We start from the raw sequence: 25,754 nt of genomic DNA on the forward strand, positions 1-25,754 counted from the left end.
TTGTTGTTCTCTTTGACTCTCCTCTGAAGAGTGTCAACATGGGGGCCTCAAAATAAAACTCTCAAATGACCTGAAAACAAAGATTGTTCAACATTATGGTTTAGGGGAAGGCTACAAAAAGCTATCGCAGAGATTTAAGCTGTCGGTGTCCACTGTGAGGAACGTAGTGAGGAAATGGAAGACTACAGGTACTGTTCTTGTTAAGGCCAGAAGTGGCAGGCCAAGTAAAATATCGGAGAGGCAAAGACAAAGGATGGTGAGAACGGTCAAAAACAGCCCACAGACCACCTCCAAAGATCTACAACATCATCTTGCTGCAGGTGGTGTCACTGTGCATCGTTCAACAATTCAGCGCACTTTGTACAAGGAGAAGCTGTATGGGACAGTGATGCGGAAGAAGCCTTTTCTGCACACACGCCACAAACAGTCACTTGAGGTATGCAAACTCACATTTGGACAAGCTAGATTCATTTTGGAAGAAGGTGCAGTGGACTGATGAAAGAAAGATTGAGTTATTTGGTCATAACAAGGGGCGTTATGCATGGCGGCAAAAGAACACAGCGGTCTAAGACAAACACTTGCTACCAACAGTAAAATTTGGTGGATGTTTCATCATGCTGCGGGGCTGTATGGCCAGTGCCAGTACTGGGAATCTTGTTAAAGTTAAGGGTCACATGGATTCCAATCAATATCAGCAGATACTTGAGAATAATGTTGAGGAATCAGTCCCAAATATTAGGTTATGCCGGGGCTGGATATTTCAACAAAACAACGACCCAAAAAAATGATCAAAATCTACTCTGGCGTTTATGCAGAGGAACAAGTACATTATTCTGGAATGGCCATCCCAGTCCCCAGACCTGAATATCATTGAAAATCTGTGGGGTGATTTGAAGCGGGCTGTCCATGCTCGGCAACCATCAAACCTAACTGAACTGGAGATGTTTTGCAAGGAAGAATGGTCCAAAATACCTTAATCCAGAATCCAGACACTCATTACAGGCTACAGGAAGCATCTAGAGGCTGTTATTTCTGCTTAAGGAGGCTCTATTAAATATTGATGCAATATTTCTGTTGGGGTGTCCAAATTTATGCACCTGTCTAATTTTATTTTGATGCATATTGCACATTTTCTGTAAATCAAATAAACATCATTTCACTACTGAAATATTACTGTGTCCTTCAGTTATTTGATAGATCAAAATGAAATTGCTGATCCAAATACCCAATTATTTATAAATGAAATCATGGAAATTGTCAGGGGTGCCTAAACGTTTGCATATGATTGCATGTATGTATATATATATATATATATATATATATATATATATATATATATATATATATATATATATATATATATATATATATATAAAAGAATATCTATTTATAAATACTTAAAACATATTGTGCTATGTGCAGAGCATTGGAATGTGAAATATTTACAGTAAATACACAGTTTATACCTTTATTAAAATTAATATTGCAGAAATATGTTTTTTCATGTTTTCATCTACTTTCATCTACTTAAAGGGATGGGAAACCCCAAACAATATTTCATGATTTGGATGGCACATACAATTTTAAATAACTTTTCAGTTTACTTCTAAAAGTATCCTTTGCTGAAGGAGCAGCAATGCACAAATGGCAGCTAGGTTAACACATTTAGTTAGTCAATCACAAGAGACAAATGCATGCAGGCATCAATCAGTGGCTAGTGTAGGATATGTGCATATTCTTTTTCAACAAGGGATACCACGAGAATAAAGCACATTTGAAAATAGAAGGTAATTTAAGTGTCTTAAAATTACATGCTCTATCTGAATCATAGCGGTTTAATTTTGACTTTCCTATCACTTTAACTGCAAAGGGCTCCAATGCGCACACACACACATATGCCTATATATGTGTAAGTATGTATTTGTGTTTATATATGTGTATATGCCTGTAAATATATATATACACATATAAACACACACATATATATATATACTGTATATGTGTGTATATATATATATATATACATTCATACATACATACATACATAGACATTTTTAAAGATGTACAGTATATTTAGGTATCTCTATGTTAAAGCCCTTAGCCTGCCTTTTTTTTCTAACATCTGAGATTTCATATCTTTGAGCCTTTATAACTTTTGTGTGCAATATCTTTTTTTTAATATTTTTTTATTAGATGGTGTTATTATGAGTGTAACTGTACTTTGCAGTATATGTTTGGTGTGTTTTATGCAGCTATTATGTTTTGTGAAACAATTAATCAGAGCTCTGAAGTCCCAGTAATCATTCTGGTATAAATCGTTATTGTGCTCAAGCGATCGTGTTTACTTTCAACTTGTAATACCAGCGGTAAGCCCGAGAAGCACAACCACCAGCGATAAACCCCTTATCTCTGGTAATCTGGCCCTAAGTGTATAATAAACCTTGTGTGTTCTTTCAGAACACTGAAAATATAGAAAATGTGTACAAATCACATTTTTATTTTCCCCCACAAAATAATTTTAAATTTTTTAGACGTGGACAGGTTTCCATAAGCTCCTAGACAGTTTTCCAGGTCCATTTGAACAATTCTTGGGGGTGCCCTTGTGCATCTTTATGCTGTGTAATTTTTGTTACTTTCTTTGGGGTTGATTACAAGTGGAGCGCTAATTTATTGTGCTCCTGTAAATGGGAAAATTTGGCTGTTTATGGGTGCATGATAAATAACCAGCCATTACAAGTGGCTGGTTATTGCTACTGCGAGCTTGCGGTAGCAATTAGCATTTAAAAAATTAACTAGAGGTCAGACCTCTGGTTAGTTTTTAAATATCCCCCAATTGCCCCCCAAATAAAGTGCAACGCCCCTTTTTGTTAAAAAAAAAAAAAGTTGCATCTTTTTTTTAAACAAAATTAACTGCACAAATAAGTTTTTAGGGGTTAAAGTGTGCGGGTGTTTGGGAAAAACGGCACTGAAAAGTGCCTTTACATTGCGGTCTATGGGGACTGTGTTATAGCTATAAATATATATGTATATGCCTATATACATATATATTTAGGTATTAATATGTGTATATACACATATAAACACATAAATATATATATGTATATAAGCATATACATATATATTTATATTTGCTGCCCATCGCTTCGTGACTTACCCCCTTTGCTGTGCTAAGTTCTCAGACGTGTCTGACGACATGAGACTGAGGCTCCCATTGGAGCCTATGGAAGCGCGCTCTTGTGAGGGCAAAGCTTTCCTGCAATGCACCTAACTTGTAATACCAGCGCACATTTGCATGCACTGGTATTACTGAGTGTAGTGCAAATATCAAGCTCGCATAAGCACAATTTTGCGCTCCACTCATAATCTTGCCCTTTATGTGTAGGTCTATGAGGTATGTACTGAGCATACAGCTGCTTTGACTAATGAATAGCAGTATGATTACATATGTTACTGAGATATACTGTAAGTTACAAGAAGTGTTAAGAAGAATCTGCATAAACTCTTTAGGTTATGGCAAATGGCTGCCACAATCCACCCTCAGACCAAACAAGGAGACACAAAACAATAATATCTCAAACAAAGAATATCTCAGTTACATCTGCACGAGGGAATTTATATTGAGCAAATTGCATGTTGCTCCATAGTCAATGAATTTGAAGGATGCTATTTTGTCCCAGTTGTGAAATAATTTATAGTGGCTATCGCTTCCAGTTTGTCTTTGTCTAGTCTTGTCTACTTGGATACTTCCCAAAGTCCTGTTTAACCTCTCTACAGTGTTAAAAAAAAGTGTATTACTTAGTAATAGCAGCTCTGCCTTACGGTGTGCAAACCCAGTACTGGGGTGAGGGATTATTACAGATGATACAACTGGATTATGAATCTATAAATACTGACTTTCAGGTTACGGAGAGCGCATCCAATTGTAAACAACTTGATAATTTATTTATATTTTGAAATGTATAATGCATTCACGTTCTATCATGCAAATGGTAGATATTTTTGTTTAATGTCCTTTTAAAAAGGATACATATTTTATTGCATTTCACAGACAATGTTTCAAAATGTTACAGATTTCTTGTTTGTTGAATGCTTCTCCCTAATTGCAAATACAGTACATAGGAGGAATTGTAGCTATCAGCCAATTAACATTAATACAACAGTATCAGTTGTGCATAAAACACAAAATGTAAATTGCTTTCAATTAGCTTTTTTTCATGTGAAAAGTGTTTTATCATGATGATTTTAAAGATATTTAGGTGTTTGACACCAATGAGCAATCCATTATTTAGTTTTAGTTAAATGTGTCACTATCTGGCAAACAAACACGTTTTAATAATTATTACATTTTGATATCAGAATAATGTTTTTGAATTATTAATATATATTTTTTTACTGTTGATCATTAAGCTATGGGAGGACAAATAGTTTGAGATATTTTTGTCATTCACTAACTTGCCATAACTTGAGCACATTTTTCACGGAGATGATAAAACAACAAAAAAACATTACATCTCCAGAAAATAATGTGGGAGCCTCCCTTTTAATAAGAGTATTAGCCAATTTTAAGGTAAAGCAAGAGTTGAATCAGAGCATATTTTGATAGAAAACCACAAAGCTACAAAGTGTGCGCAATACAATATAAATTCCATGACCCTGAATGTTCTAACAAGGTGAGCCACAGGTCTTATCTAATAACTGGTGATCTGTCTTTGCCTGTTCCACTCTTTTTCTCACCTTTTTGAAGCAACACAGGAATTGAATTGAATTGTGGTGTTTGCATTGCATCATACAACTTATTTAAAGAGTTCAGTTAAAATCATATTTAATGTACACAGTAAAAACTATATTTAAAGAGACATGAAGCCCAAAAAGTTTTTCATGGTTTAGATAGAGCATGTGATTTTAAACAACTTTCCAATGTATTGCTATTATCTAATTTCTTTAATTCTCATGGTATCCTTTGTTGAAGATGCAGCAATGCACCACAGGGAGCTAACTGAATGCATTGGGTGAGCCAAAAACATGAGGCATATATGTGCAGCCACCACAAATCAGCAGCTCCTGAGCCTACCTAGGTATAATTTTCAACAAAGGATACCAAGAGAACAAAATAAATAAGATAAAAGAAGTACATTGGAAAGTTGTTTACAATCACGTGCTCTATCTGAATAATGAAAGAGAAAAATGTGTTTTATGTCACTTTAATGTACTATCGGCTAAATTATGAGTTTTGCGTTATGGTGCGGTACGGATATTACTGCTTGCATTGGAATGGCCGGTAACGCATATTACAAGTCGCAGCGGTACAGCTATACTGTAAGCATTTTAGCCTGTAACACGACGTCTATTCCGCACTCAAAAAAATGACGTTTGAGTGCAGGATTTTCCATAGCGCCGTATTACAGGTTGTGCGGTCCGGCTAAAATGCTTGGGTTACAGCCTATACTGACACAATCCATTCCGCCATCTGACTGAGACCAAAAAAAAAGTTTCACAAAACTTATAACTAAACTGTTACAAAGTACACTAACACCCATAAATGACCTATTAACCCCTAAACTGCCGCCCTCCCGCATCGCAAATACTACAATAAATGTATTAACCCCTAATCTGCCACCAACCTACACCGCCAACACTAAAATAAACCTATTAACCCCTAAACTGCCGCCCCCCCCACATCGCAACTAATACATAAAACTTATTAACCCCTAAACCCCCAGCCCCCCACATTGTAACTAATAAACTAAACCTTTTAACCCCTAAACCGCCGCCCCCCCACATCGCAAAACACTAAATTAACTGCTAAACCTAAATCCCCTAACTTTAAATTAAAAGTTACAATATAACTATCTTTAAATAAATAAAAACTTACCTGTCAAATAAAAAAAACCTTTAGATTAAATGGTAAATTTACCTAACATTATTCTAATCAAATAAATATAAACTACCAACACTAAAATTACGAAAAATAACAAAACTCTAAGATTACAAAAAATAATAAATGAACTGATCAAAAATAAAAACAATTACACCTAATCTAATAGCCCTATAAAAAAAAGTCCCCACCAAAATAAAAACAACCCCTAACCTACAATAACCTACCAATAGCCCTTAAAAGGGCCTTTTGTAGGGCATTGCCCTAAGTTAAACAGCTCTTTTACCTAGAAAAAAATACAAAGTCCCCCTAACAGTAAAACCCACCACCTAACCAACCCCAAAAATAAAGAAACCTAGATCTAAATAAAACCTAAGCTACCCATTGCCCCTAAAGGGGCATTTGTATGGGCATTGCCCTTAAAAGGGCATTCAGCTCTTTTACAGTGCCAAAAACACCTAATCTAAAAAAAAAAAAAATCTAAAAAAAAACTAAGACTAACCCCAGAATATCTACTCACGGTTCCTGAAGTCTGGACATCCATCTCCATCCAGGTGGCGAGAAGTCTTCATCCAGGCGGCGATAAATTCATCCATTGTGGGGGCGTCTTCTATCTTCATCCCGGCGGCTGATTTGAACAGCCAATAGGATTTCAGTAGCTCTCATCCAATTGGCTCATTTGAATTTGAAGATTCAAATCAGCCAATTGGAATGCAAGGTACGCCATTTTAAAATGGGTACCTTGCATTCAACTTCAGTGTATGGCAATGATCTATGAAGAGGATGTTCTGCGCAAGATGTCATCATGATCCTGGATAACTCCACTGCACGCCGCCGGGATGAAGATGTCGCCGCCTGGATGAAGACTTCTCGTCGCTTAGATGGAGATGGAAGTCCAGACTTCAGGAACCGTGAGTAGATATTCTGGGGTTAGTGTTAGGTTTATTTTTTTGGGGGTGTTTTTTTTTTTAGATTAGGGTTTTTTTGGCACTGTAAAATAGCTGAATGCCCTCATAAGGGCAGTAAAAGAGCTGAATGTCCTTTTAAGGGCGATGCCCATACAAATGCCCCTTTCGGGGCAATGGGTAGCTTAGGTTTTATTTAGATCAAGGTTTTTTTATTTTTGGGGTTGGTTAGGTGGTGGGTTTTACTGTTTTTGTATTTTTTTCTAGGTAAAAGAGCTGATTAACTTAGGGTAATGCCCTACAAAAGGCCCTTTTAACCCTTTGAGTGCTAAGCTGGATTTATTTATTTTTCATTTTTTACTATTCTTCATTTTTTTTTTTTACCCCAGACCCCAATACCTATACCATTGAAAAGGTTAGGCAATTACCTTTCCAACAGTGGGTCTTGGGGGTCTGTAGCTGCTTAAATGCCTGAGATACAGGATTCTAAGCAGAATGCCCCCTTTCCCTATCTTGTCCATTGTAATTTTTAAATAAAGTTGCACAGTGATGTCACCGCATGTAATACGAAGCCCCAGCGATGACTGTCACTATACAAGCCCGATCGCTGGGGTGGGAGTTGATGGGAGACCCCAGATTGCTCTCAAGGTAGGTGAGTGCTAACGACGGCTCTGAGCCGTCATTAGCACTCAAAGAAAGGGACACTGAACCCAAATTTTTTTCTTTCGGAATTCAGATAGAGCATGCAATTTTAACCAACTTTCTAATTTACTCCTATTATCAAATGTTCTTAATTCTCTTGGTATCTTTATTTGTAAAGCAAGTTTGTAAGTTTAGAAGCCATCCCATTTTTGGTGAATATAAATTCACCCATCAAAAAACTAGTGCTGTCCAGTGTCTGAACCAAAAATTGGCTGGCTACTTAGCTTAGATGCCTTTTTTTTTAAAATAAAGATAACAAGAGAACGAAGAAAAAATGATAATAGGAGTAAATTAGAAAGTTGCTTAAAATTGCGTGCTCTATCTGAATCGCGAAATAAAAAATTTGGGTTCAGTGTCCCTTTAAGTGCTTTTGATTTATTTAAGTTTATTGTAGGTTAGGAGGTGTTTTTACTTTGGGGGGGGTTATTTTTATAGGGCTATTAGATTACGTGTAATTGTTTTTATTTTTGATAATTTTGTTTATTATTTTTGTAATCTTAGAGTTTTTTCATTTTTTGTAATTTTAGTGTTTATTATTTTTTGTAATGTTAGATTTTTCTATTTTTTTCATAGTAGTGGGTTTTTTTTAAATTTGTAATTTAGGTTTTTTATTTGGTAGTTTTTTTAAATTTTATTAGAATAGTAATGTTAGGTTAATTTATAGTTTAATGTTAGTTAGTTTTTTTATTTCACAGGTAAATTTTTATTTATTTTAAGATAGTTATATTGTAACTTTTTATTTAAAGTTAGGGGGTGTTAGGTTTAGGGTTTATTTAGTGTTGGGGTGGCGTATTAGGGGTTAATAACCTTTTTTAGGTGTCGGCAACGTCGGTAGCGGAGGATTAGTGATTAATAACTTTTATTAGTGTCAGCGATGTTGGGGAGCAGCAGATTAGGGGTTAATAACGTTATTTAGGTGTCAGCAATGTTGGGGAGTGGCAGATTAGGGGTTAATCACTTTATTTAGCATTGGGGAGTGGAGTATTAGAGGTTAATATCTTTATTTAGTGTCAGCGATGTTGGGGCGGTGGACTAGGGGTGATAAGACTTGGGGTTTATGTTAGGGTGTTAGATTTATACGTAACTTTCTTTCCCCTATAGACATCAATGGGGTTGCATTACGGCGATTTGCCATTCCGTGATCGCAGGTGTTAGTTTTTTTCTAACACTCTCTCCCAATTGATGTCTATGGGGGAAAGTGTTCACGAGCACGTAAACTCAGCCCTTGGCTTTTTTGCGGTATGGAGTTTAACGCAACATAACACACAGCACAAGGAGGTTTTCAGTAACTCGTAATGGCAGCGCTATAGAAAGTACCAGGGAGTAAAAGAGTGATTGAAATCTGCACAGAAAGAAATGCTAAAGACAAGACACTGTGAACAGAGGATCCCTCAACCTCATAAGACAATATTACACAATGGGGAATCCTAAAAGGAAAAAACACTGTAGCGCTGTACGTGGCAGCTTAATTAGCAATTCGGTATCAGCTGTGCTTTAATTCAGACATCCTGATAATCTGACTTGTTACTACAGTTAGGAAATCGAGCTCTGTAGTGTACAGGACATAGGGACTTTATTTCAGTCATAACCTGGAACAGAAGCACTACAGGAATTTAAGAACGAGAGATAATTAATTTCCCCACAGTAGCAGCTTTAACGACCGCCAATCACCAAAAACCAAATCAATACATTAAAAATTACCACCGCTTTCCAAGCTGCCTGGGTGCTCTCAACAATGGACCAGACCAGTAGGCCACTCATTCTGCTGATCTAACATACTCTTCTCTCCTGGGCTGACTCTCCTGCTTTTTCTGTTGCTGATTGTGAACCGTTGTGAAGCGAAGCCAAATCCTCCCAGTGTAAGTACCTTAAAGGGACATTAAACACTTTGAGATGGTAATATAAAATGATAAATTGTATATAATAAAACAACTCTGCAATATACTTTCATTATTTATTTTGTCCTCTTTGCCTGTAATTCCATTATGAAAGTGTGAACTTTTCAGTTCCTGTTAGAAATGGAAGTGCAGAACACTGTTAAATCCAGCATAACCATTGGCTGCACACTCTAGTGACCTATTTATAACTGTCCCTAATTGGCCACAGCAGAGAAGGTAACACAAGTTACAACATGGCAGCTCCCAGTGTTTTATAGGCACTAAAACTTTACACTTATTTTGTCACTTTTTAAACAACTAATGAAACTTTAAAAAATACATCTACATGTTAGTCATGGACTAATCTTTTCTTTGAATGCATCATTCTATCTAGCATGTATTTAGTGTTTAATGTCCCTTTAAAGCACCTTAGATTTGGTTTTTCTTCCAATTTTGTTTGGCATCTTTGCCAAATTCAGCGTCTTCCTATCATTTGGAGTCCGCTCACCGCACTCAAGCCTCCTTTTGCTCCATTGTTATTTAAACCCATTGTACATTCTGGAATGTATGTGATTCTCATAGTTTTTTTATTGTATACACTTTATTTTTGTTTTATTTAATTTTATTTTATTTTTCTGATACTGCATTATTAGTTGTTTTATTGATAGTCTCCTCCCCCCGGGAGATTTTTTAGTTTTGTGGTTTTATCAATAATTTCTCTGATTAAATGCAATTATACTAGATACTTTCTCTGTCATGCATTGCTAATTAAGCTGCCACGTATAGCGCTACTGTGTTTTTTCCTTTTAGGATTTCCCATTGTGTAATAGCGATATGGAAAGTGCAATGACGTAAATTTTATTGCGTTAGTTATGCACCCAGTATAGCGCAAAACTGGTAATCTAGGTGAATGTAGTTTACAATTCCAAATTAAAATCATATCACAAATTCCAAAATGCAAAGCACACATTTTTTCCATTGTAAAATGATTCTTTTCTCCTTATTGTCATCAGTGATCAGCCAACCTTTTTAGGACCAAACTCTCCCAAAGTGAAAGCAGATCCTCTTCTTTATGTATATTTTAAAAGAACAAAAGTAGTAAAATGAGTGTAATATCTTTTCTTCTTTTGAGATATCCATATAGATTATTTGCTTTCACTTTGGGAGCATTTGGTCCTAAAAAAGATGCCATGGAAGAACACCGACCCCATTAAAGGGACAGTCAAGTAAAAAAAAAACTTTTATTTTTCAAATAGGGCATGTAATTTTAAACAACTTTCCAATTTACTTTTATCAACAATTTTGCTTTGTTCTCTTGGTATTCTAGTTGAAAGCAAACCTAGGAAGGCTCATATGATAATTTCTAAGCCCTTGAAGGCCGCCTCTATTTTATTTACTTTTCACAGCAGGGGAGAGCAAGCTCATGTAGGCCATATAGATAGCATTGTGATCACGCTCGTGGCTAGTGGCGGACACTGCACTAATTGGCTAAAATGCAAGTCAATAGATAATAACTAAAAGTCATGTGATTAGGGGTGGTCAGAAGATGCTTAGATACAAGTTAGTCACAGAAGAAAAAAGTGTATTAATATAACAGTGTTAGTTTTGCAAAACTGGGGAATGGGTAATAAAGGGATTATCTAGCTTTTTAAACAACAAAAATTCTGGTGTTGACTGTCCCTTTAAGGAGAAGAGAATAGGCACATGACCAAGTAGAGACTGGGGTTTGTAGATGCTTGGTGAAGGGAAGTAAAGTTTTATGCATAGTTTGTAGACATGTAGCACAATTCCAAACTGGCAGCACCACTAAAAAGTTGAAAAAACACTTTATTTCTTCAAAAAGGAGCAGTTAGAGGCAGACAAATTGACTACATTTCAGGCAGCATTCCCTTGTTCATGTCCTTTCATTTGTGGACTGTACAACACCTTACACAGGTGTTTCTCCACCCAATTTAACCCATAAACCTCACAAAGAAACTTTTCAGTAGGAGGTGCTCCCTCTAGTGGTCACAAGCATAATTAAAGATAATAAAACATATTAATCATATGAAATCTCTATTCATCCCTTTTGGGGTTAAAGTATCCAATTTATAAATCCAGTAAGCTTCTTGTTTTTTTAAAAGCAACTCCCTTTTTCAACCCCTTCTAGGGAAAGGAACCCAGTCAATCACCTGAAACCTGAGCTTTTAAAGATAATTTAAAGAAAAAAAATAATTACAGATTAATTTCATCAGTATTCCTTTGTTTTATTTAAATTTAGTTGGTTCATTCATTTAGATATTTGTTTCGCGGAAACATAGCGAATGTACGTTTTTCATTACGAATTTGCATTTATAACGACACAAATGCACGTCTAGTTGTTTGTACATACTTTGTTATACATATTTAATAAAATAAGTCTCAAAGCCTGGGCTGAATTAGGGCAGAATTTAGAAATGGTTGAAGTTTTCTCACAGGTCTCTTCATATTTTCTATGCATGTTACACCTGAAGTTCTCTCTGTTTTATTCTTGCCAAATGTAAGCTGGTGAGTTTGTTTCTAAATTTTTAAGCACTGATTTTATAGAAAGAAAATTATATGTATGTGAAACTAGAAGAGAATGCAAAGTTAGAAAACCATGTAATTTGATTTATATGAGCTTCATTACTTTCTATAGGAGGCAGCTTACCATTCACCAGGATTTCCAGTTTCAGCCCCCATTTTTTAGAGAACATTTTGAGGTTTACTCATGTGAGGGTCCATGTGATATTTCACTCCTTGCAGGTGAATTTCAGAACATCGGCCCTTAGTAAAGAATATAAATTAATTTAAAAATAATATGCTCTATTATTATTATTATTATTGGTTATTTGTAGAGCGCCAACAGATTCCGCAGCGCTAAACTAACAATTTATAGGTTTTATTTTAATGTTCCCTTGAGGTTTCACTTTGCAAAGTACACTACAGCAGTATGTGTCTTTTAAGGATGAAAACAACTTAAACAAAAATATTGAAATTTAAACAAATTCTATTTATATTAATGAATTGTTTTGTTTTGAAGATCTTTTGTTCAGTTGTTAAAGGGACATGAAACCCAAACATTTTCTTTCAATATTAAGATAGAACATGTGATTTTAAACAACTTTCCAATTTGCTTCTATTATCTAAATTACTTCATTCTCTTGGTATCCTTTAGTTGAAAAGCATATCTAGATAGACTCAGGAGCAGCAATGCATTACTGGGAGATAGACGCTGGTTGGTGACTGCACAAAAATGCCTCTTTTCATTGGTTCACCAGATGTCTTCAGGTAGCTCTCACTAGTGCATAGCGGCTTATTCAACAAAGAATACCAAGAGAATTAAGCAAATTGGAGAAAGAAGTAAATTGCAAAGTTGTTTAAAATCACATGTTCTATTTGAATCATGAAATATAATTAAAAAAATATATGTTGGGTGTTTTCTGTCCCTTTAAGCTGCAGAATTTACAGAATTTATTGTAATTCCACTTGGTTTATTTTCTTATTTTTCTTACAGGGGAATGTAGAACTACTGTATATAGAGACACATGGAAGATTCATTACATTTGCATTTTTCATTTATGATTCCATTGCTTCCTATATTTTCATAACTAGAATATTGTTGATTACTAGGGTGCAGAAAGAAAAATCCGTGATGAAGAAAGAAAGCAAAATAGAAAAAAAGGGAAAAGTCAGACAGTACAAACCCAATGCAATAATTGTAAGTAATCATATTTTGTCTGAATACATGTTCTACTTACTTCTTTATTATTTTTTATTATGAAATGACAATATAATGTCTGCTGTGTCTTGGAAGATCTTAGTCATAAACAGGACTCAAAAAACCAGGTGCTAGGGAGGGATTTATATATACTGTATATATGGGCTGGGTCCTAGATTTTGAACAAATTTGTATTTAATTGAGCAGAATAAAAATATACAATATGCACCAATATGTAGCAATATCTGTTGTACATTATCTACTCCTCTGAGAGATTGCAGTATACAAACCTTTCTTAAAGGGACTTTAAACACTAAATAAATGCTAGAAAAAATGATGCATTCAAAGAAAAGGTTAGTCTGAGAGTAACACGTAGATGTATTTTTTTAAAGTTTCAATATTTAAATATTGACAAAATAAGTGTTTTAGGGTCTATAAAACAATAGGGGCTGCCATGTTGTAACTTAGGTTACCTTCTCTGCTGTGGCCAATTAGGGACAGTTATAAATAGGTCACTAGAGTGTGCAGCCAATGGCCGTGTGGAATATAACAATGTTCTGCACCATGGAATGGAGTTTCAGAATGGAATTACAGGAAAAGGAGACAAAATAAATAGTGAAAGTATATTGCAGAGGTTTTTTTATACATACAATTTACCATTTTACATTACTATCCCTTTAAGTATAATTGCTTAGATCTGTGTCTAAGGTAATTTGATTGTTCAAAACAGAGAAGAAAAATATATATATATTCTAGGGCCTTTTAAATGCTGTATCACTGGAGTGCTAGAACAGCAATGGAGTGGATATTTTGCTGGCAAACTGACAGTTATAAATAAATATAAAAATGCACTTTTTATGTAGATCTTTTGCAATGCAGAGATTAACTGCTGTCATATATATTATGGAGATAAATATATTGCTTTGAAGTGCCTTAAATGCACATAAGTGCCATGCCAGTGTTAAATAAATATCCCACTTTCTTCTCGTATTTCTTTGTTCGTACAGCACAAAGACTCACCTCTACTCTTTGCTATATCAACTAAAGCATAAATCTAGCAGGATAGTAGATCCAGTGACACCAGTATGACACACAAGTTTATTTTTAAAGCACACGAGAACACCTTGAGTCAATAAAAGCCAAACTTTGTAAACATACATTATAAATGCTCTAAACGGTAAGATATTGCTATAATAAGCTTAGCACATTTGCAAACTCTATAAAGATGAGATCTTATTCTCCCTAATGATTTATGTGTATAGGATTGCCTTTTATCCTGCCCGCGGTAAAGTCCCCTTTTTACCCCAAATGAATAAAGCACAGGTAAAACCTGTTTCAGACTGTAGAACGCACAGTTTAATCAAATATATGCACAATATAGGAGAATACGTGCCCTGCACAAATGTACATTTTAATTAATCATTTATTATTTTAAAGGGAGATTCCTGTCAAAATTCAAATGCACATAGATGAATTACATCTTTGAATAGAGACATATTTGCAATATACACGTATTGGCAAAAATGCTTCTTGTAAAATGTATTACTGTTTTAGTGTTAACAATTGTCTCTGCACGTGCATGTGAAGCATAGCTAGATATTCTCAGTGCACCAGCATCTTAAATACTGCAGCTGCTCAGAGAGCCAGTGGGGTTTGTATCATGTCAACAATTAACGCATTGAGTCATTACCAGACGGTACAAGCAACTTAGGCTCTCTGAGCAAGTGCTGTGTTTAAAATGCTGGTGCGCAGTGCATACTTAAATACACTTTTGAAGCAGCTGTAGCTTTTATTAGAAGCATTTTTGCTAATACGTGTAAACTGCAAAAATGCTTCTATCTAAAACTGAAATGCATCTATATGGATTGCAGTTTTGGCTGGAATGTCCCTTTAAAGTATAAAACAGAATGAATGTGTTTTATGCAACAGGGTTGACGCTCAAACTAATTCTACATAGCATTTTATCATTGCCTATGTTACCTTATAGCTTCCTGTAATCATTGCCTCCTGGCACTACATCTGTGAATTGTTTTTTTATATTTAGCATCTGATGGGAAGTTGTCAACTATGCCTCTTCAGAAAAAAAGTGATATCACCTTTTTCAAAACGATGACAGACCTGGATTGTCAGCCGGTGCTCTTTATACCTGATGTACACTTTGGGAACCTACAAAGGAGTGGACAGGTATTTTTTTTATTAGTTAAAGGCTACATATGGGGAAATAACAGTGAATGTCTAGTGTCCCACTTTGGGATTATTGAGAGTAAACTAAGATTTTTTGGGTTGTTAGAAATTCTTGTTGGCTCTAGTGGGACAAAAGTGAGGATGAGAGCTGGGCAGAGGTGGTTGTGAGTGATAAAAGCTGACAATGCAGCTAAATAAATTGCAGGAGTTACAGTTGGAGTATCCTCTTTTTCTAGCTATTCTATCTCCATTGCCTTTCTCCTTTATAAATGTAAACCACTGGAGATGCAAAAAAAAAAGGCATTAACTTGACAAATCAGGCAGTATATCAATTTTGAAGTTGAATGGGGGTGCATAGCACTCACCCATAGCCAGAATTAAGACTGTAATATACAATTGAGCTTAAATTAATCTTATTATAAAGGTGACCCATTTAACACAAGCAATCATATCGCTGAATTCTGTTTCTAGCCAGAAATTTATCTAAATCATTTTTAATGTATCTAAGGTATTGGCATTTACTACCTCCTTATGTAATGAGTTCAACAATTACAGTGAAAAAAATGTTTAGGTTGCTGGAGATTAAATCTCCTTTCCTCCAGTTTTAGATTTTGACCTCTTGTCAATTTTCTTGGACTGAGCAGAGCTTCTGCCATCTCTGTATATGGGCATTGAATATATTTATATAAAGTAATCATGTCACCTCTCAATACCTAGTTTGACTAACCTTTCCTCACAGCTTAAATTCTCCTTTCCCTTTATTAGTTTTGTTGCCCTTCTCTGAACTTTTTCTAAGTATGCAATGTCTTTTTTTGTTGAGATTGCTCCACAGTACTGCATTACTAAACGTGAGGTCTTACCAGAGATTTATATAGTGACAGATTCATTCTTTCCTCCCTTGAAATGTTGCCTCTTTTAATGCATGCTAGTATCTTATTAGCCTTAGAAGCCCCTGCCCTACATTGTGTTCCCATTTTAGCTTGTTGTCTATCACTACTCCCAAATCCCTGTCCTCCTGTATTTAGCTAAGTATAGTCCCATTGAAATATTAGGTTGCCTGCTTATGTTTATTTCCAGTATTAAATCTCATTTTCATTTACCTGCTCATTCTTCTAATTTTTGTAAATCCCCCAATTTCATTCTGCACTGACCTTACACAACTTTGTATCATCTGCAAAAATAGAGATGTTGCTATTTAATCCTGTTCCAAGTCATTAATAAAAATATTAAAAGGAACAGGGCCAAGGACTGATCACTGTGGGACTTCACTAATTACCTTGGCCCAATCTGAGTATGATCCACACATAAACACATATTGCAGCTGATAAGATGAAGCAAAGTCTAAATGGTTGGGTGGGTAGGATGAATAGTAGCTTAGCAAATGTAAATGTACAATATATAGAAATAAAATATGCATACCATACATATTATATATTGTCTGATATATACTAATAATGTATATTGAGTGATATTTTTCATCTACAGACAATATATATGCATAGATTTCACACATAAACACAACCTAGGAAATACCTGCATGAACACTATCAAAATACTACTACTCTTGAGTTGTCTTTCATATTCACATATACTGTATATCATATATTGTCAATGTACCATGCTACATATGGAAATAAGTCTTGAACTAGTGAAATCTATATCAAATGAGCACAGTGGAGTTGATCAGAATCCTTAAGAAAAAACGTATTCAATGATTCATCCAAAAGTTCCTCATGGACTTTAATGGTAAATTTTGCAGAAAACTCACTTTTCGAAAGCATTGTAATTTATACCATAGCTCTAAATAACCGCCATACAAATGCATGTATTCCATAGCTTCAGCTCGCTAGCAAGATAGCTACAGTTAGCAAGTTATGCCAGGCACTGCATATAAATGATAGAAATAATGGTTATGTGCTTTTAACAGCAGTATGTTCCTATTTTATGTTTAACTGATGCAATGAACAGTTAATGCATGTTACTTGATGGTGCAATATTGAGCACTACTGCTGTAGATTTACTAAATATACACTGCACATATTTACTAGGGATGGGCCATTGTCTTTATATTAAAATTTGAATGTTAGAATGAATGTTGTTGTAGAAATTCAATTTACATAATCGAATGTTGATAAGAACGAATATTCTTAAATATTCTATAATCGAATGCTATTTACAGTTTTCGAATGTCACTTTGGAATGTTCGTAATTAGATTGAATGTCCACATTCGAAATAGTTCATGTGGTAGGGAATTTAGTAAATTGATACATAATAGATACAAATATATCAATTTTAATGTTTTTATTTCCAAAATTGCATAATTTTAATATTACATTTAAAGAAAGCATTAGAAATACTATTACATTAAAGGGACACTAAACACCTGCTTAAAATTTTCTAAACCGTTTCTGAGGAATCAAAATAAACTAATACACTGTTCTCAATGCTATATATTCATCTTACTACAAGCTCTTCAAGAAGACTCTTCATATTTTCTATGCTTATCCACAGCTTGTATTTTCCTATCTATGGTGCCATCTTGTAACGCGCGTTCCACACAGGCACTGCAGTCACATGACACGTGTGCACAGCAGCTTCTTCTCTCATTGATGCCATGAAACTTATTGAAGGCAGCCAAATTGTCCTCATACACTGCAATGCATTACAGTGAATGAGCACGGACAAAGTTTAATTTTATATGTGTAATACAGTGCTTCTTATTTTATTAAACGTTGTCAACATGGTATGTACCCTGAACAGATCTCCACAGTCTTTGTTTCACTCACTGTTTATAACTGAAAGAAGCAATCACCAGCCCGATGTTTAGTGGCAGAGGGGAGGGGGGAGGAGGGAGGAGGGAAGGGGAGGGGGGGAGCATCCGTTTTTTTAACTCACTGTTATTCAGAGATCTCTGAACACACAGATAAATATTTCCTTGGATATTGCAGAGATCTCTCTGAATAACAGTGAGTTAAAAAAACCGGCTGCTAGACTCCCTCCTCTCCCCTTCCCTTCCCTCCTCCCCTTCCCTCCTCCCCCCTCCCCTTCCCTCCTCCCCCCTCCCCTTCCCTCCTCCCCCTTCCCTCCTCCCTCCTCCCCAATCCCCTCTGCCACTGAACATCGGGCTGGTGATTGCTTCTTTCAGTTATAAACAGTGAGTGAAACAAAGACTGTGGAGATCTGTTCAGGGTACATACCATGTTGACAACATGTTTTATAAAATAAGAAGCACTGTATTACACATATAAAATTAAACTTTGTCCGTGTCCGCATTACAGTATATGAGGACAATTTGGCTGCCTTCAATAAGTTTCATGACATCAATGAGAGAAGAAGCTGCTGTGCACACGTGTCATGTGACTGCAGTGCCTGTGTGGAACGCGCGTTACAAGATGGCACCATACATAGGAAAATACAAGCTGTGGATAAGCATAGAAAATATGAAGAGTCTTCTTAAAGAGCTTGTAGTAAGATGAATATACAGCATTGAGAACAGTGTATTAGTTTATTATGATTCCTCAGAAACGGTTAGTTCAGAAAATCTTAAGCAGGTGTTTAGTGTCCCTTTAAACGAATGTTAGAATGTTGTACAAATATTCGAAATTTGAAACGAATGAACAAATGTGTTAAAGTTTGTTTAATTTTTAAAATTTTGCTAAACATTCGCCCATTCCTAATATTTACTAAATTATTTAAGATGTAGGCTTATGGGCTCAACCATATTTTTAATTAAAACGTTCAAAAAATTTCATATGGATAAAGAAACACATAAACAAACTGGTACAATCTGTCTGTCAGACAGTGACTGTGCACCCACAACTATGTACTGAATTTGTACATTGAACCTATAATATAACATACCGTACATAATCTCTCCCTGTAAACTGTATAGATCACTACCCGTGTCTTTTAGCCATAGTAACCCACCGATGTAGTTAAGAAAAAAACGCCTCACTTTTGAAAAGCCGGAATAAAACATGATTGGCTAGATTACAAGTGGAGCGCTAATTTATCGTGCTCCTGTAAATGGGCAAATTCGATTCGTAACCAGCCATTACAAGTGGCTCGCGGTAGCAATTAGCACTCAGAAAATTAACCAAAGGTCAGACTTCTGATTATTTTTAAAATAACCCTGAACTACCCGGAAAAAAAAGAATATGCAAAAATCAGTTACAAGGGGTTAAAGTTGGCTGCTGTGGGGTGTTAGAAAAAAATGGCAATGAAAAGTGCCTTTACATTGTGTTCTATGGGAACTGTGTGTTCCCTTTAAATATATATGTATATGCTTTTATTTGCAGAATTGTTTTAAAAAAATGTAATGACCTAAAACTGCATAACGTCATTAGCAGATGATATAAACAGTTTCTGTGTTGTTTCACAATTTTACACTTCTATTAAATTAGTACTAATTGTTCTTGGGAATTACTAAATCTCTGTTTCAGAAGGAAACTGCATGAAGTACTAAGTTTATTTTATAGTATTAATCATAGTTTGTATGGCCATTATTTACGTTATGTTGTTTATTGATATCTAATTACTATTTGAGTAACGCTTTGAATGAGGCTAAATGTTATTTAATTACAGCTTTTCAAATTAGTCATTTCTAATGATCTGTGTTTGCCCATAGATTTTCTACAATACGGATGATGATATAGAAGGGTATGTTATGCATGTGTTTATTTTTAAAGACTATACTTTTATATTTTTGCCTTTTGAAATATGTGATTTGTCTTTGTTTTTTTCCCAATGTGATCAATTTATTTTAATGTCATATGCTTTTATGTAAGTTAAACATTAATAGGTATTTAATCATTTGAATTGACATTCGGCTAGATTACAAGTTTTGCTTTACGGTGTGGTATGGCTTTTAACGCTGAAATATTGGCCATTACGCTGGAATGGCCAGGAACGCATATTACGAGTCGTGTCAGTATAGCTATACCGCAAGCACTTTAGACCATCTGAGACCAGTAGTTATGGATTTTGCTAAACAAAAATGTTTCACAAAACTCATAACTAAACTGTTGAAAGTACACTAACACACATAAACTACGTATTAACCCTTTAACTGCCACCCTCCCACATATCAACCCTTAAACCGCCACCCTCCTGCATTGCAAACACTATATTAAACCTATTAGCCACTAATCTGCCGCCCTCCCACATTGCAACTATTAAATAAAGTTATTAACCCCTAATCTGCAGCCCACCCACATCGCCAACACTATTTAAATATATTAACCCCTAAACCTCCGCTCCCCGACATCGCCAACACTAATAAAAGTTGTTAACCCCTAATCTGCCGCTCCCCGACATTGCTGACACCGAAATAAAACTATTAACCCCTAAACCGCCGCCTCAACATCGCCAACACTATAATAAAGTATTAACCCCTAAACCTCCAGCCCCCCCATTGTAACTACTAAACTAAACCTATTAACCCTTAAACCGCTGGCCCCATCCTCATCGCAAAACACTAAATTAAACTATTAGCCCCTAAACCTAACACCCCCCTTACTTTAAATTAAAATTACAATATAACTATATTTAAATAAATAAAAACTTACCTGTGAAATAAAAATAAACCTAACATTAAACTATAAATTAACCTAACATAACTATTCTAATCAAATAAAAAAACTACCAATTAAAAAATCTAAATTACAAATTTAGAAAAACCTAACACTATGAAAAAAAATTAAAAAATGTAAAATTACAAAAAATAATAAACACTAAATTACAAAAAATAATAAATGAAATGATCAAAAATAAAAACAATTACACCTAATCTAATAGCCCTATAAAAATAAAAAGCCCCCCAAAATAAAAACAAGCCCTAACCTACAATAATCTACCAATAGCCCTCAAAAAAACCTTTTGTAGGGTATTGCCCTAAGTTAAACAGCTCTTTTACCTGTAAAAAAATACAAAGTCCCCCCAACAGTAAAACCCACCACCCAACCAACCCCCCAAAATAAAAAACCTAACTAAAGGGGCATTTGTATGGGCATTGCCCTTAAAGCTCTTTTACACTGCCCTTAAAATGGTATTGAGCTCTTTTACAAGTGTCCATCCCTAATCTAAAAAAAAAAAACAAACACCCAAAAAACTAAAAAAAAAACCTAACACTAACCCCATAAAATCTACTCATGGTTCTTGAAGTCCGGACATCCATCTTCATGGTGAGAAGTCTTTATCCAGGCGGCGACACCTTCATCCATCTCGGGGATGTCTTCCAACTTCATCCCGGCAGAGCGGAGCTATCCTGGAAGACACCCTGAGCAGAGCGTCCTCTTCATACGGTCACCGTTGTACACTGAAGATGAATGCAAGGTAGCCATTTAAAAATGGCGTACCTTGCATTCCTATTAGCTGATTTGAATCTTCAAATTTAAATCAGCCAATAGGATGAGAGCTTCTGAAATCCTATTGGCTGTTCAAATCAGTTTTTTTGGGGGGGTGTGTGTTTTTTTTTAGATTAGGGATTGGCACTTGTCAAGAAGCTAAATCCCTTTTAAGGGCAATGACAATACAAATGCCCCTTTAGGGGCAATGGGTAGTTTAGAATTTTTTAGAGTTAGGTTTTTTTATTTTGGGGTTTGGTTGGGTCATGGGTTTTACTGTTGGGGGGACTTTGGGGACTTTTTACAGGTAAAAGAGCTGTTTAACTTATGACAATGCCCTACAAAAGGCCCTTTAAAGGGCTATTGGTAGTTGATTGTAGGTTAGGGGGTGTTTTTATTTGGGGGAGCTTTTCTATTTTATAGGGCTATTAGATTAGGTGTAATTGTTTTTATATTTGATAATTTTATTATTTTTTGTAATCTTAGTGTTTTTTATTTTTCATAATTTAGTGTTTACTATTTTTTGTAATTTTAGATTTTTTTACATTTTTTGTAGCTTTAGTTTTTTTTTAATTGGTAGTTTTTTATTTTATTAGAACAGTTATGTTAGGTTAATTTATAGTTTAAATTTAGGATTTTTTTATTTCACAGGTAAGTTTTTATTTATTTTAAGAAAGTTATATTGTAATTTTAATTTTAAGTTAGGGGTGTGTTAGGTTTAGGGGTTAAAAGTTTAATTTAGTGTTTTGTGATGTGGGGGGGGCTGGTGGTTTCGGGGTTAATAGGTTTATTTAGTGGCGGCGATGTAGGGGGCCAGAGGTTTAGGGTTAATTATTTTATAATTTAGTGGCGGCGATGTCGGGGAGCGGCGGTTTAGAGGTCAATCATTTTATTTAGTGGTGGCGATGTCGGGGAGCAGCAGATCAAGGGTTAATAGCTTTATCAGTGTCGGCGATGTCGGGAGCAGTGGATAAGTGGTGTTTAGACTTGGGGTTTATGTTAGGGTGTTAGGTTTAAACGTAACATTTTTTTCCCCATAGACATCAATGGGGTTGCTTTACAGAGATTTTTCATTCCGCACTTCAGGTGTTAGGTTTTTTTCTAACACTCTCTCTCCATTGATGTCTATGGGGGAAAGTGTGCATGAGTACGTCAAATCAGCCCTTGGATTTTGTGTGTTATGGAGCTTAACGCCACCATATCGCACAGCACAAGGAGACTTTTCAGTAACTCGTAATGCAGGACTATGGAGAGTGAAATAATGCAACTTTTTTGGCATTAGTTTCGCACCCTGTTTAGCGCAAAACTCGTAATCTAAGCGATTGTGTGTTTATATGTAGTCAAGATCAAACTAATTTAAAAAAACACAAAAAAAAACAACAACCTGTGTGCTTATCTAATATTCTGTTTTGTCACTTGTGTTTTTTTCAAAATGTATATAATATATATAATATGTATAAAATATATAATATGTATAGGTGGAATGAGACACACTCTCTAACCTCATATCCCACATACACTAATACTAATTATTATAATCAGATGGGTATACAGTTTTTTGTCTTTTAAAAATGAATATACCACACAAGGGAGGGGGATTATTGGGGTACAGTATATATATATATATACATTTAATAAGAATAACTTTAATTGTCAATTACAACTGACTTTTGTGGAATGACAATTAAACTATAATTCATAGTATAATTAGTTTTACAGAAGATATTGCCTTAGAAACATGAAAACATGAAAAAAGAGAAAAAGCCTTTATAAAAGTACAACCGCCTCTGTCAGGAATTTATAAGAAAGTACTGTTTGGAAATCACAGAAATGTTCTGTGTGACCCCTGAAATGTTTTTCAGCAACCCCCATGGGGGTCTTGAACCCCAGTTTAAAGGGACATGAAACACAATTTTTTTTTTCCAAGTATTCAGATAGAGCATACAACTTTCCAGTTTAAATCTATTATCAAATTTGCTTAATTCCCTTGATAACTTTTGCTGAAGGAACAGCTTTGCACAACTGGGAGCTAACTGAACACATCTAGTCAGCCAATCACAAGAGACAAATATGTGCAGGCACCAATCACTAGCTAGCTTCCACTAGTGTAGGATATGTACATATTTATTTTCAACTGTGGATACCAAGAAAACAAAGAACCTTTGAAAATATAAGTGATTTTAAATTTGTCTTTAAAATACATGCTCTGGGGCCAAATAATCATTGTGCGAGCGAACATGATCCGATATTGCGGATCATATCCGCTGCACTTCGATAAATCAATCAAATCGGCTGCTAGCAGGGGGTGCCAATCAACCCAATCGTATTTTATCGAGTTAATTTCTGGCGATGTCTGTCCACCGCCTCAGAGCAGACGGACAGGTTAACCGCTGCTTCATAACTTGTGTTTCCGGCGAGCCTGAAGGCTCTCCAGAAACAAGGGGCATCAAGCTCCATACAGAGCTTGATAGATATGCCCCTCTATCTGAATCGTGAAAGTTTAATTTTGACATTCCTATCCCTTTAAAAAGCATGATACTAAGATATGGTTGATACCATAAATAAACTGCAGAGATGTGTGCAACTTCCTGTCATGGGAGTGCCTGCTTTCACATTTGTATTGCTTATTGGGTGCTTACAGTGCAATATGAGGAACAGTCCATTTACTAAGCTAAGTTGCTCTGATACCATTGCAGTTCAAAGCCTATTTACGTCAAGTTAGAAAGCCTAAGTCTCACAACTGCTGCTTTGTAACCTCTCTGTCATCTCAGAGGTTTGATTGACAGGCCCTGTTCACCTGGAAGATATGAGGACAGGTTTCCTAGCTGGGAGCATTGTTTTTCTGTCTAATGTTAAAGGGACAGTCTACACCAGAATATTTATTGTTTTAAAAGATAGATAATCCCTTTATTACACATTCCCTAGTTTGCATAACCAACACAGTTATATAAATACACTTTTTACCTCTGTGATTATCTTGTATCTAAGCCTCTGCAAACTGCCCCCTTATTTCAGTTCTTTTGACAGACATGCATTGTAGCCAATCAGTTCTGGCTCATAGGAACTCTACGTGCGTGAGCACAGTGTTATCTATATGTAACACATGAACTAACACCCTCTAGTGGTGAAAAACTGTTAAAATGCCCTGAGCTAAGAGGCGGCTTTCAAGGGCTTAGAAATTAGCATATGAACCTCCTAGATTTAGCTTTCAACTAAGAATACCAAGAAAACAAAGCAAAATTGGTGATAGAAGTAAATTGGAAAATTGTTTAAAATTACATGCCGTATCTGAATAATGAAAGTTTGTTTTGGACTAGACTGTCCCTTTAAACATTTTTCATATAAATTATATTATTAAAATAAAACTGAAAATCAGTTAAACCAAACACTTAAAGGTAATGGAGTTAAAAACCTGCAAACTATTTTTGCTTCTTAAAAAGAATAGAAAAAATAAAAAATATATTTCTTTCCTTTTTGATCTGATAAAAATGGAACAAAGGTGGACTCGTACTGCAAATATAAAACAAACTAAATAATCACAGTATTTCCATTTGATAACTAGTACAATAAAAATGTTATATTTATATTTGTATGCTTTCATAGGATACATATATACAGTAAGTAAATACATTGAAGTGTGAGCCTTGCATAGATAACTGTATAGTTTTCATTATTCTCTCTTACTCCAATTTTACTCAACCTTGTGTTTTGGTAGAAGTAAGTGTATCTGTTGAGATATCTGTTAAACATTTTTCTTTCCTAAGATATGGTGAGTCCAGGGCATCATCAATTACTAGTGGGAATATCACTCCTGGCCAGCAGGAGGAGGCAAAGAGCACCACAGCAAAGCTGTTAAATGTCACTCCCTTACCCATAACCCCTAGTCATTCTCTTTGCTTTTGGTGCAAGGAGGAGGTGAAGTTTTGGTGTCTGAAGAAAAAATGATCTTCAATCAAGATTTTATTATTTTGAAAACCAGAGTAGGTTTGCTCTGATCTTTCCCTCTCAAGATTGGGTCTAGCTGTACTCCATGTTAGTCTCTTCAGTAGAGAAGTGGTGTCTTTAAAGCAGCTTGTGAAGTGGGCTTCGCTGCGTTTTCCTAACATGTTGCTGCCCTGGTATAGAAAGCCTGAGTAGGTTTATTCTGT

At 35.4% G+C, this 25,754-nt stretch overlaps 1 protein-coding gene across 1 annotated transcript in view; it reads left to right on the forward strand.

The window, feature by feature from the left end:
- Positions 1–25,754, forward strand: part of GRHL2 (grainyhead like transcription factor 2) — a 213,445-nt gene that overhangs the window by 136,347 nt on the left and 51,344 nt on the right. The window contains exons 10-12 of the mRNA XM_053715256.1: positions 12,990–13,077; positions 15,122–15,261; positions 19,890–19,921. Coding sequence (XP_053571231.1) covers positions 12,990–13,077; positions 15,122–15,261; positions 19,890–19,921 — 260 coding nt within the window. The remainder of the gene's footprint in view (positions 1–12,989; positions 13,078–15,121; positions 15,262–19,889; positions 19,922–25,754) is intronic.

Source organism: Bombina bombina, chromosome 5 (genome assembly GCF_027579735.1).
Source record: "Bombina bombina isolate aBomBom1 chromosome 5, aBomBom1.pri, whole genome shotgun sequence".
In the NCBI taxonomy this organism is placed as follows: Eukaryota; Metazoa; Chordata; class Amphibia; order Anura; family Bombinatoridae; genus Bombina; species Bombina bombina.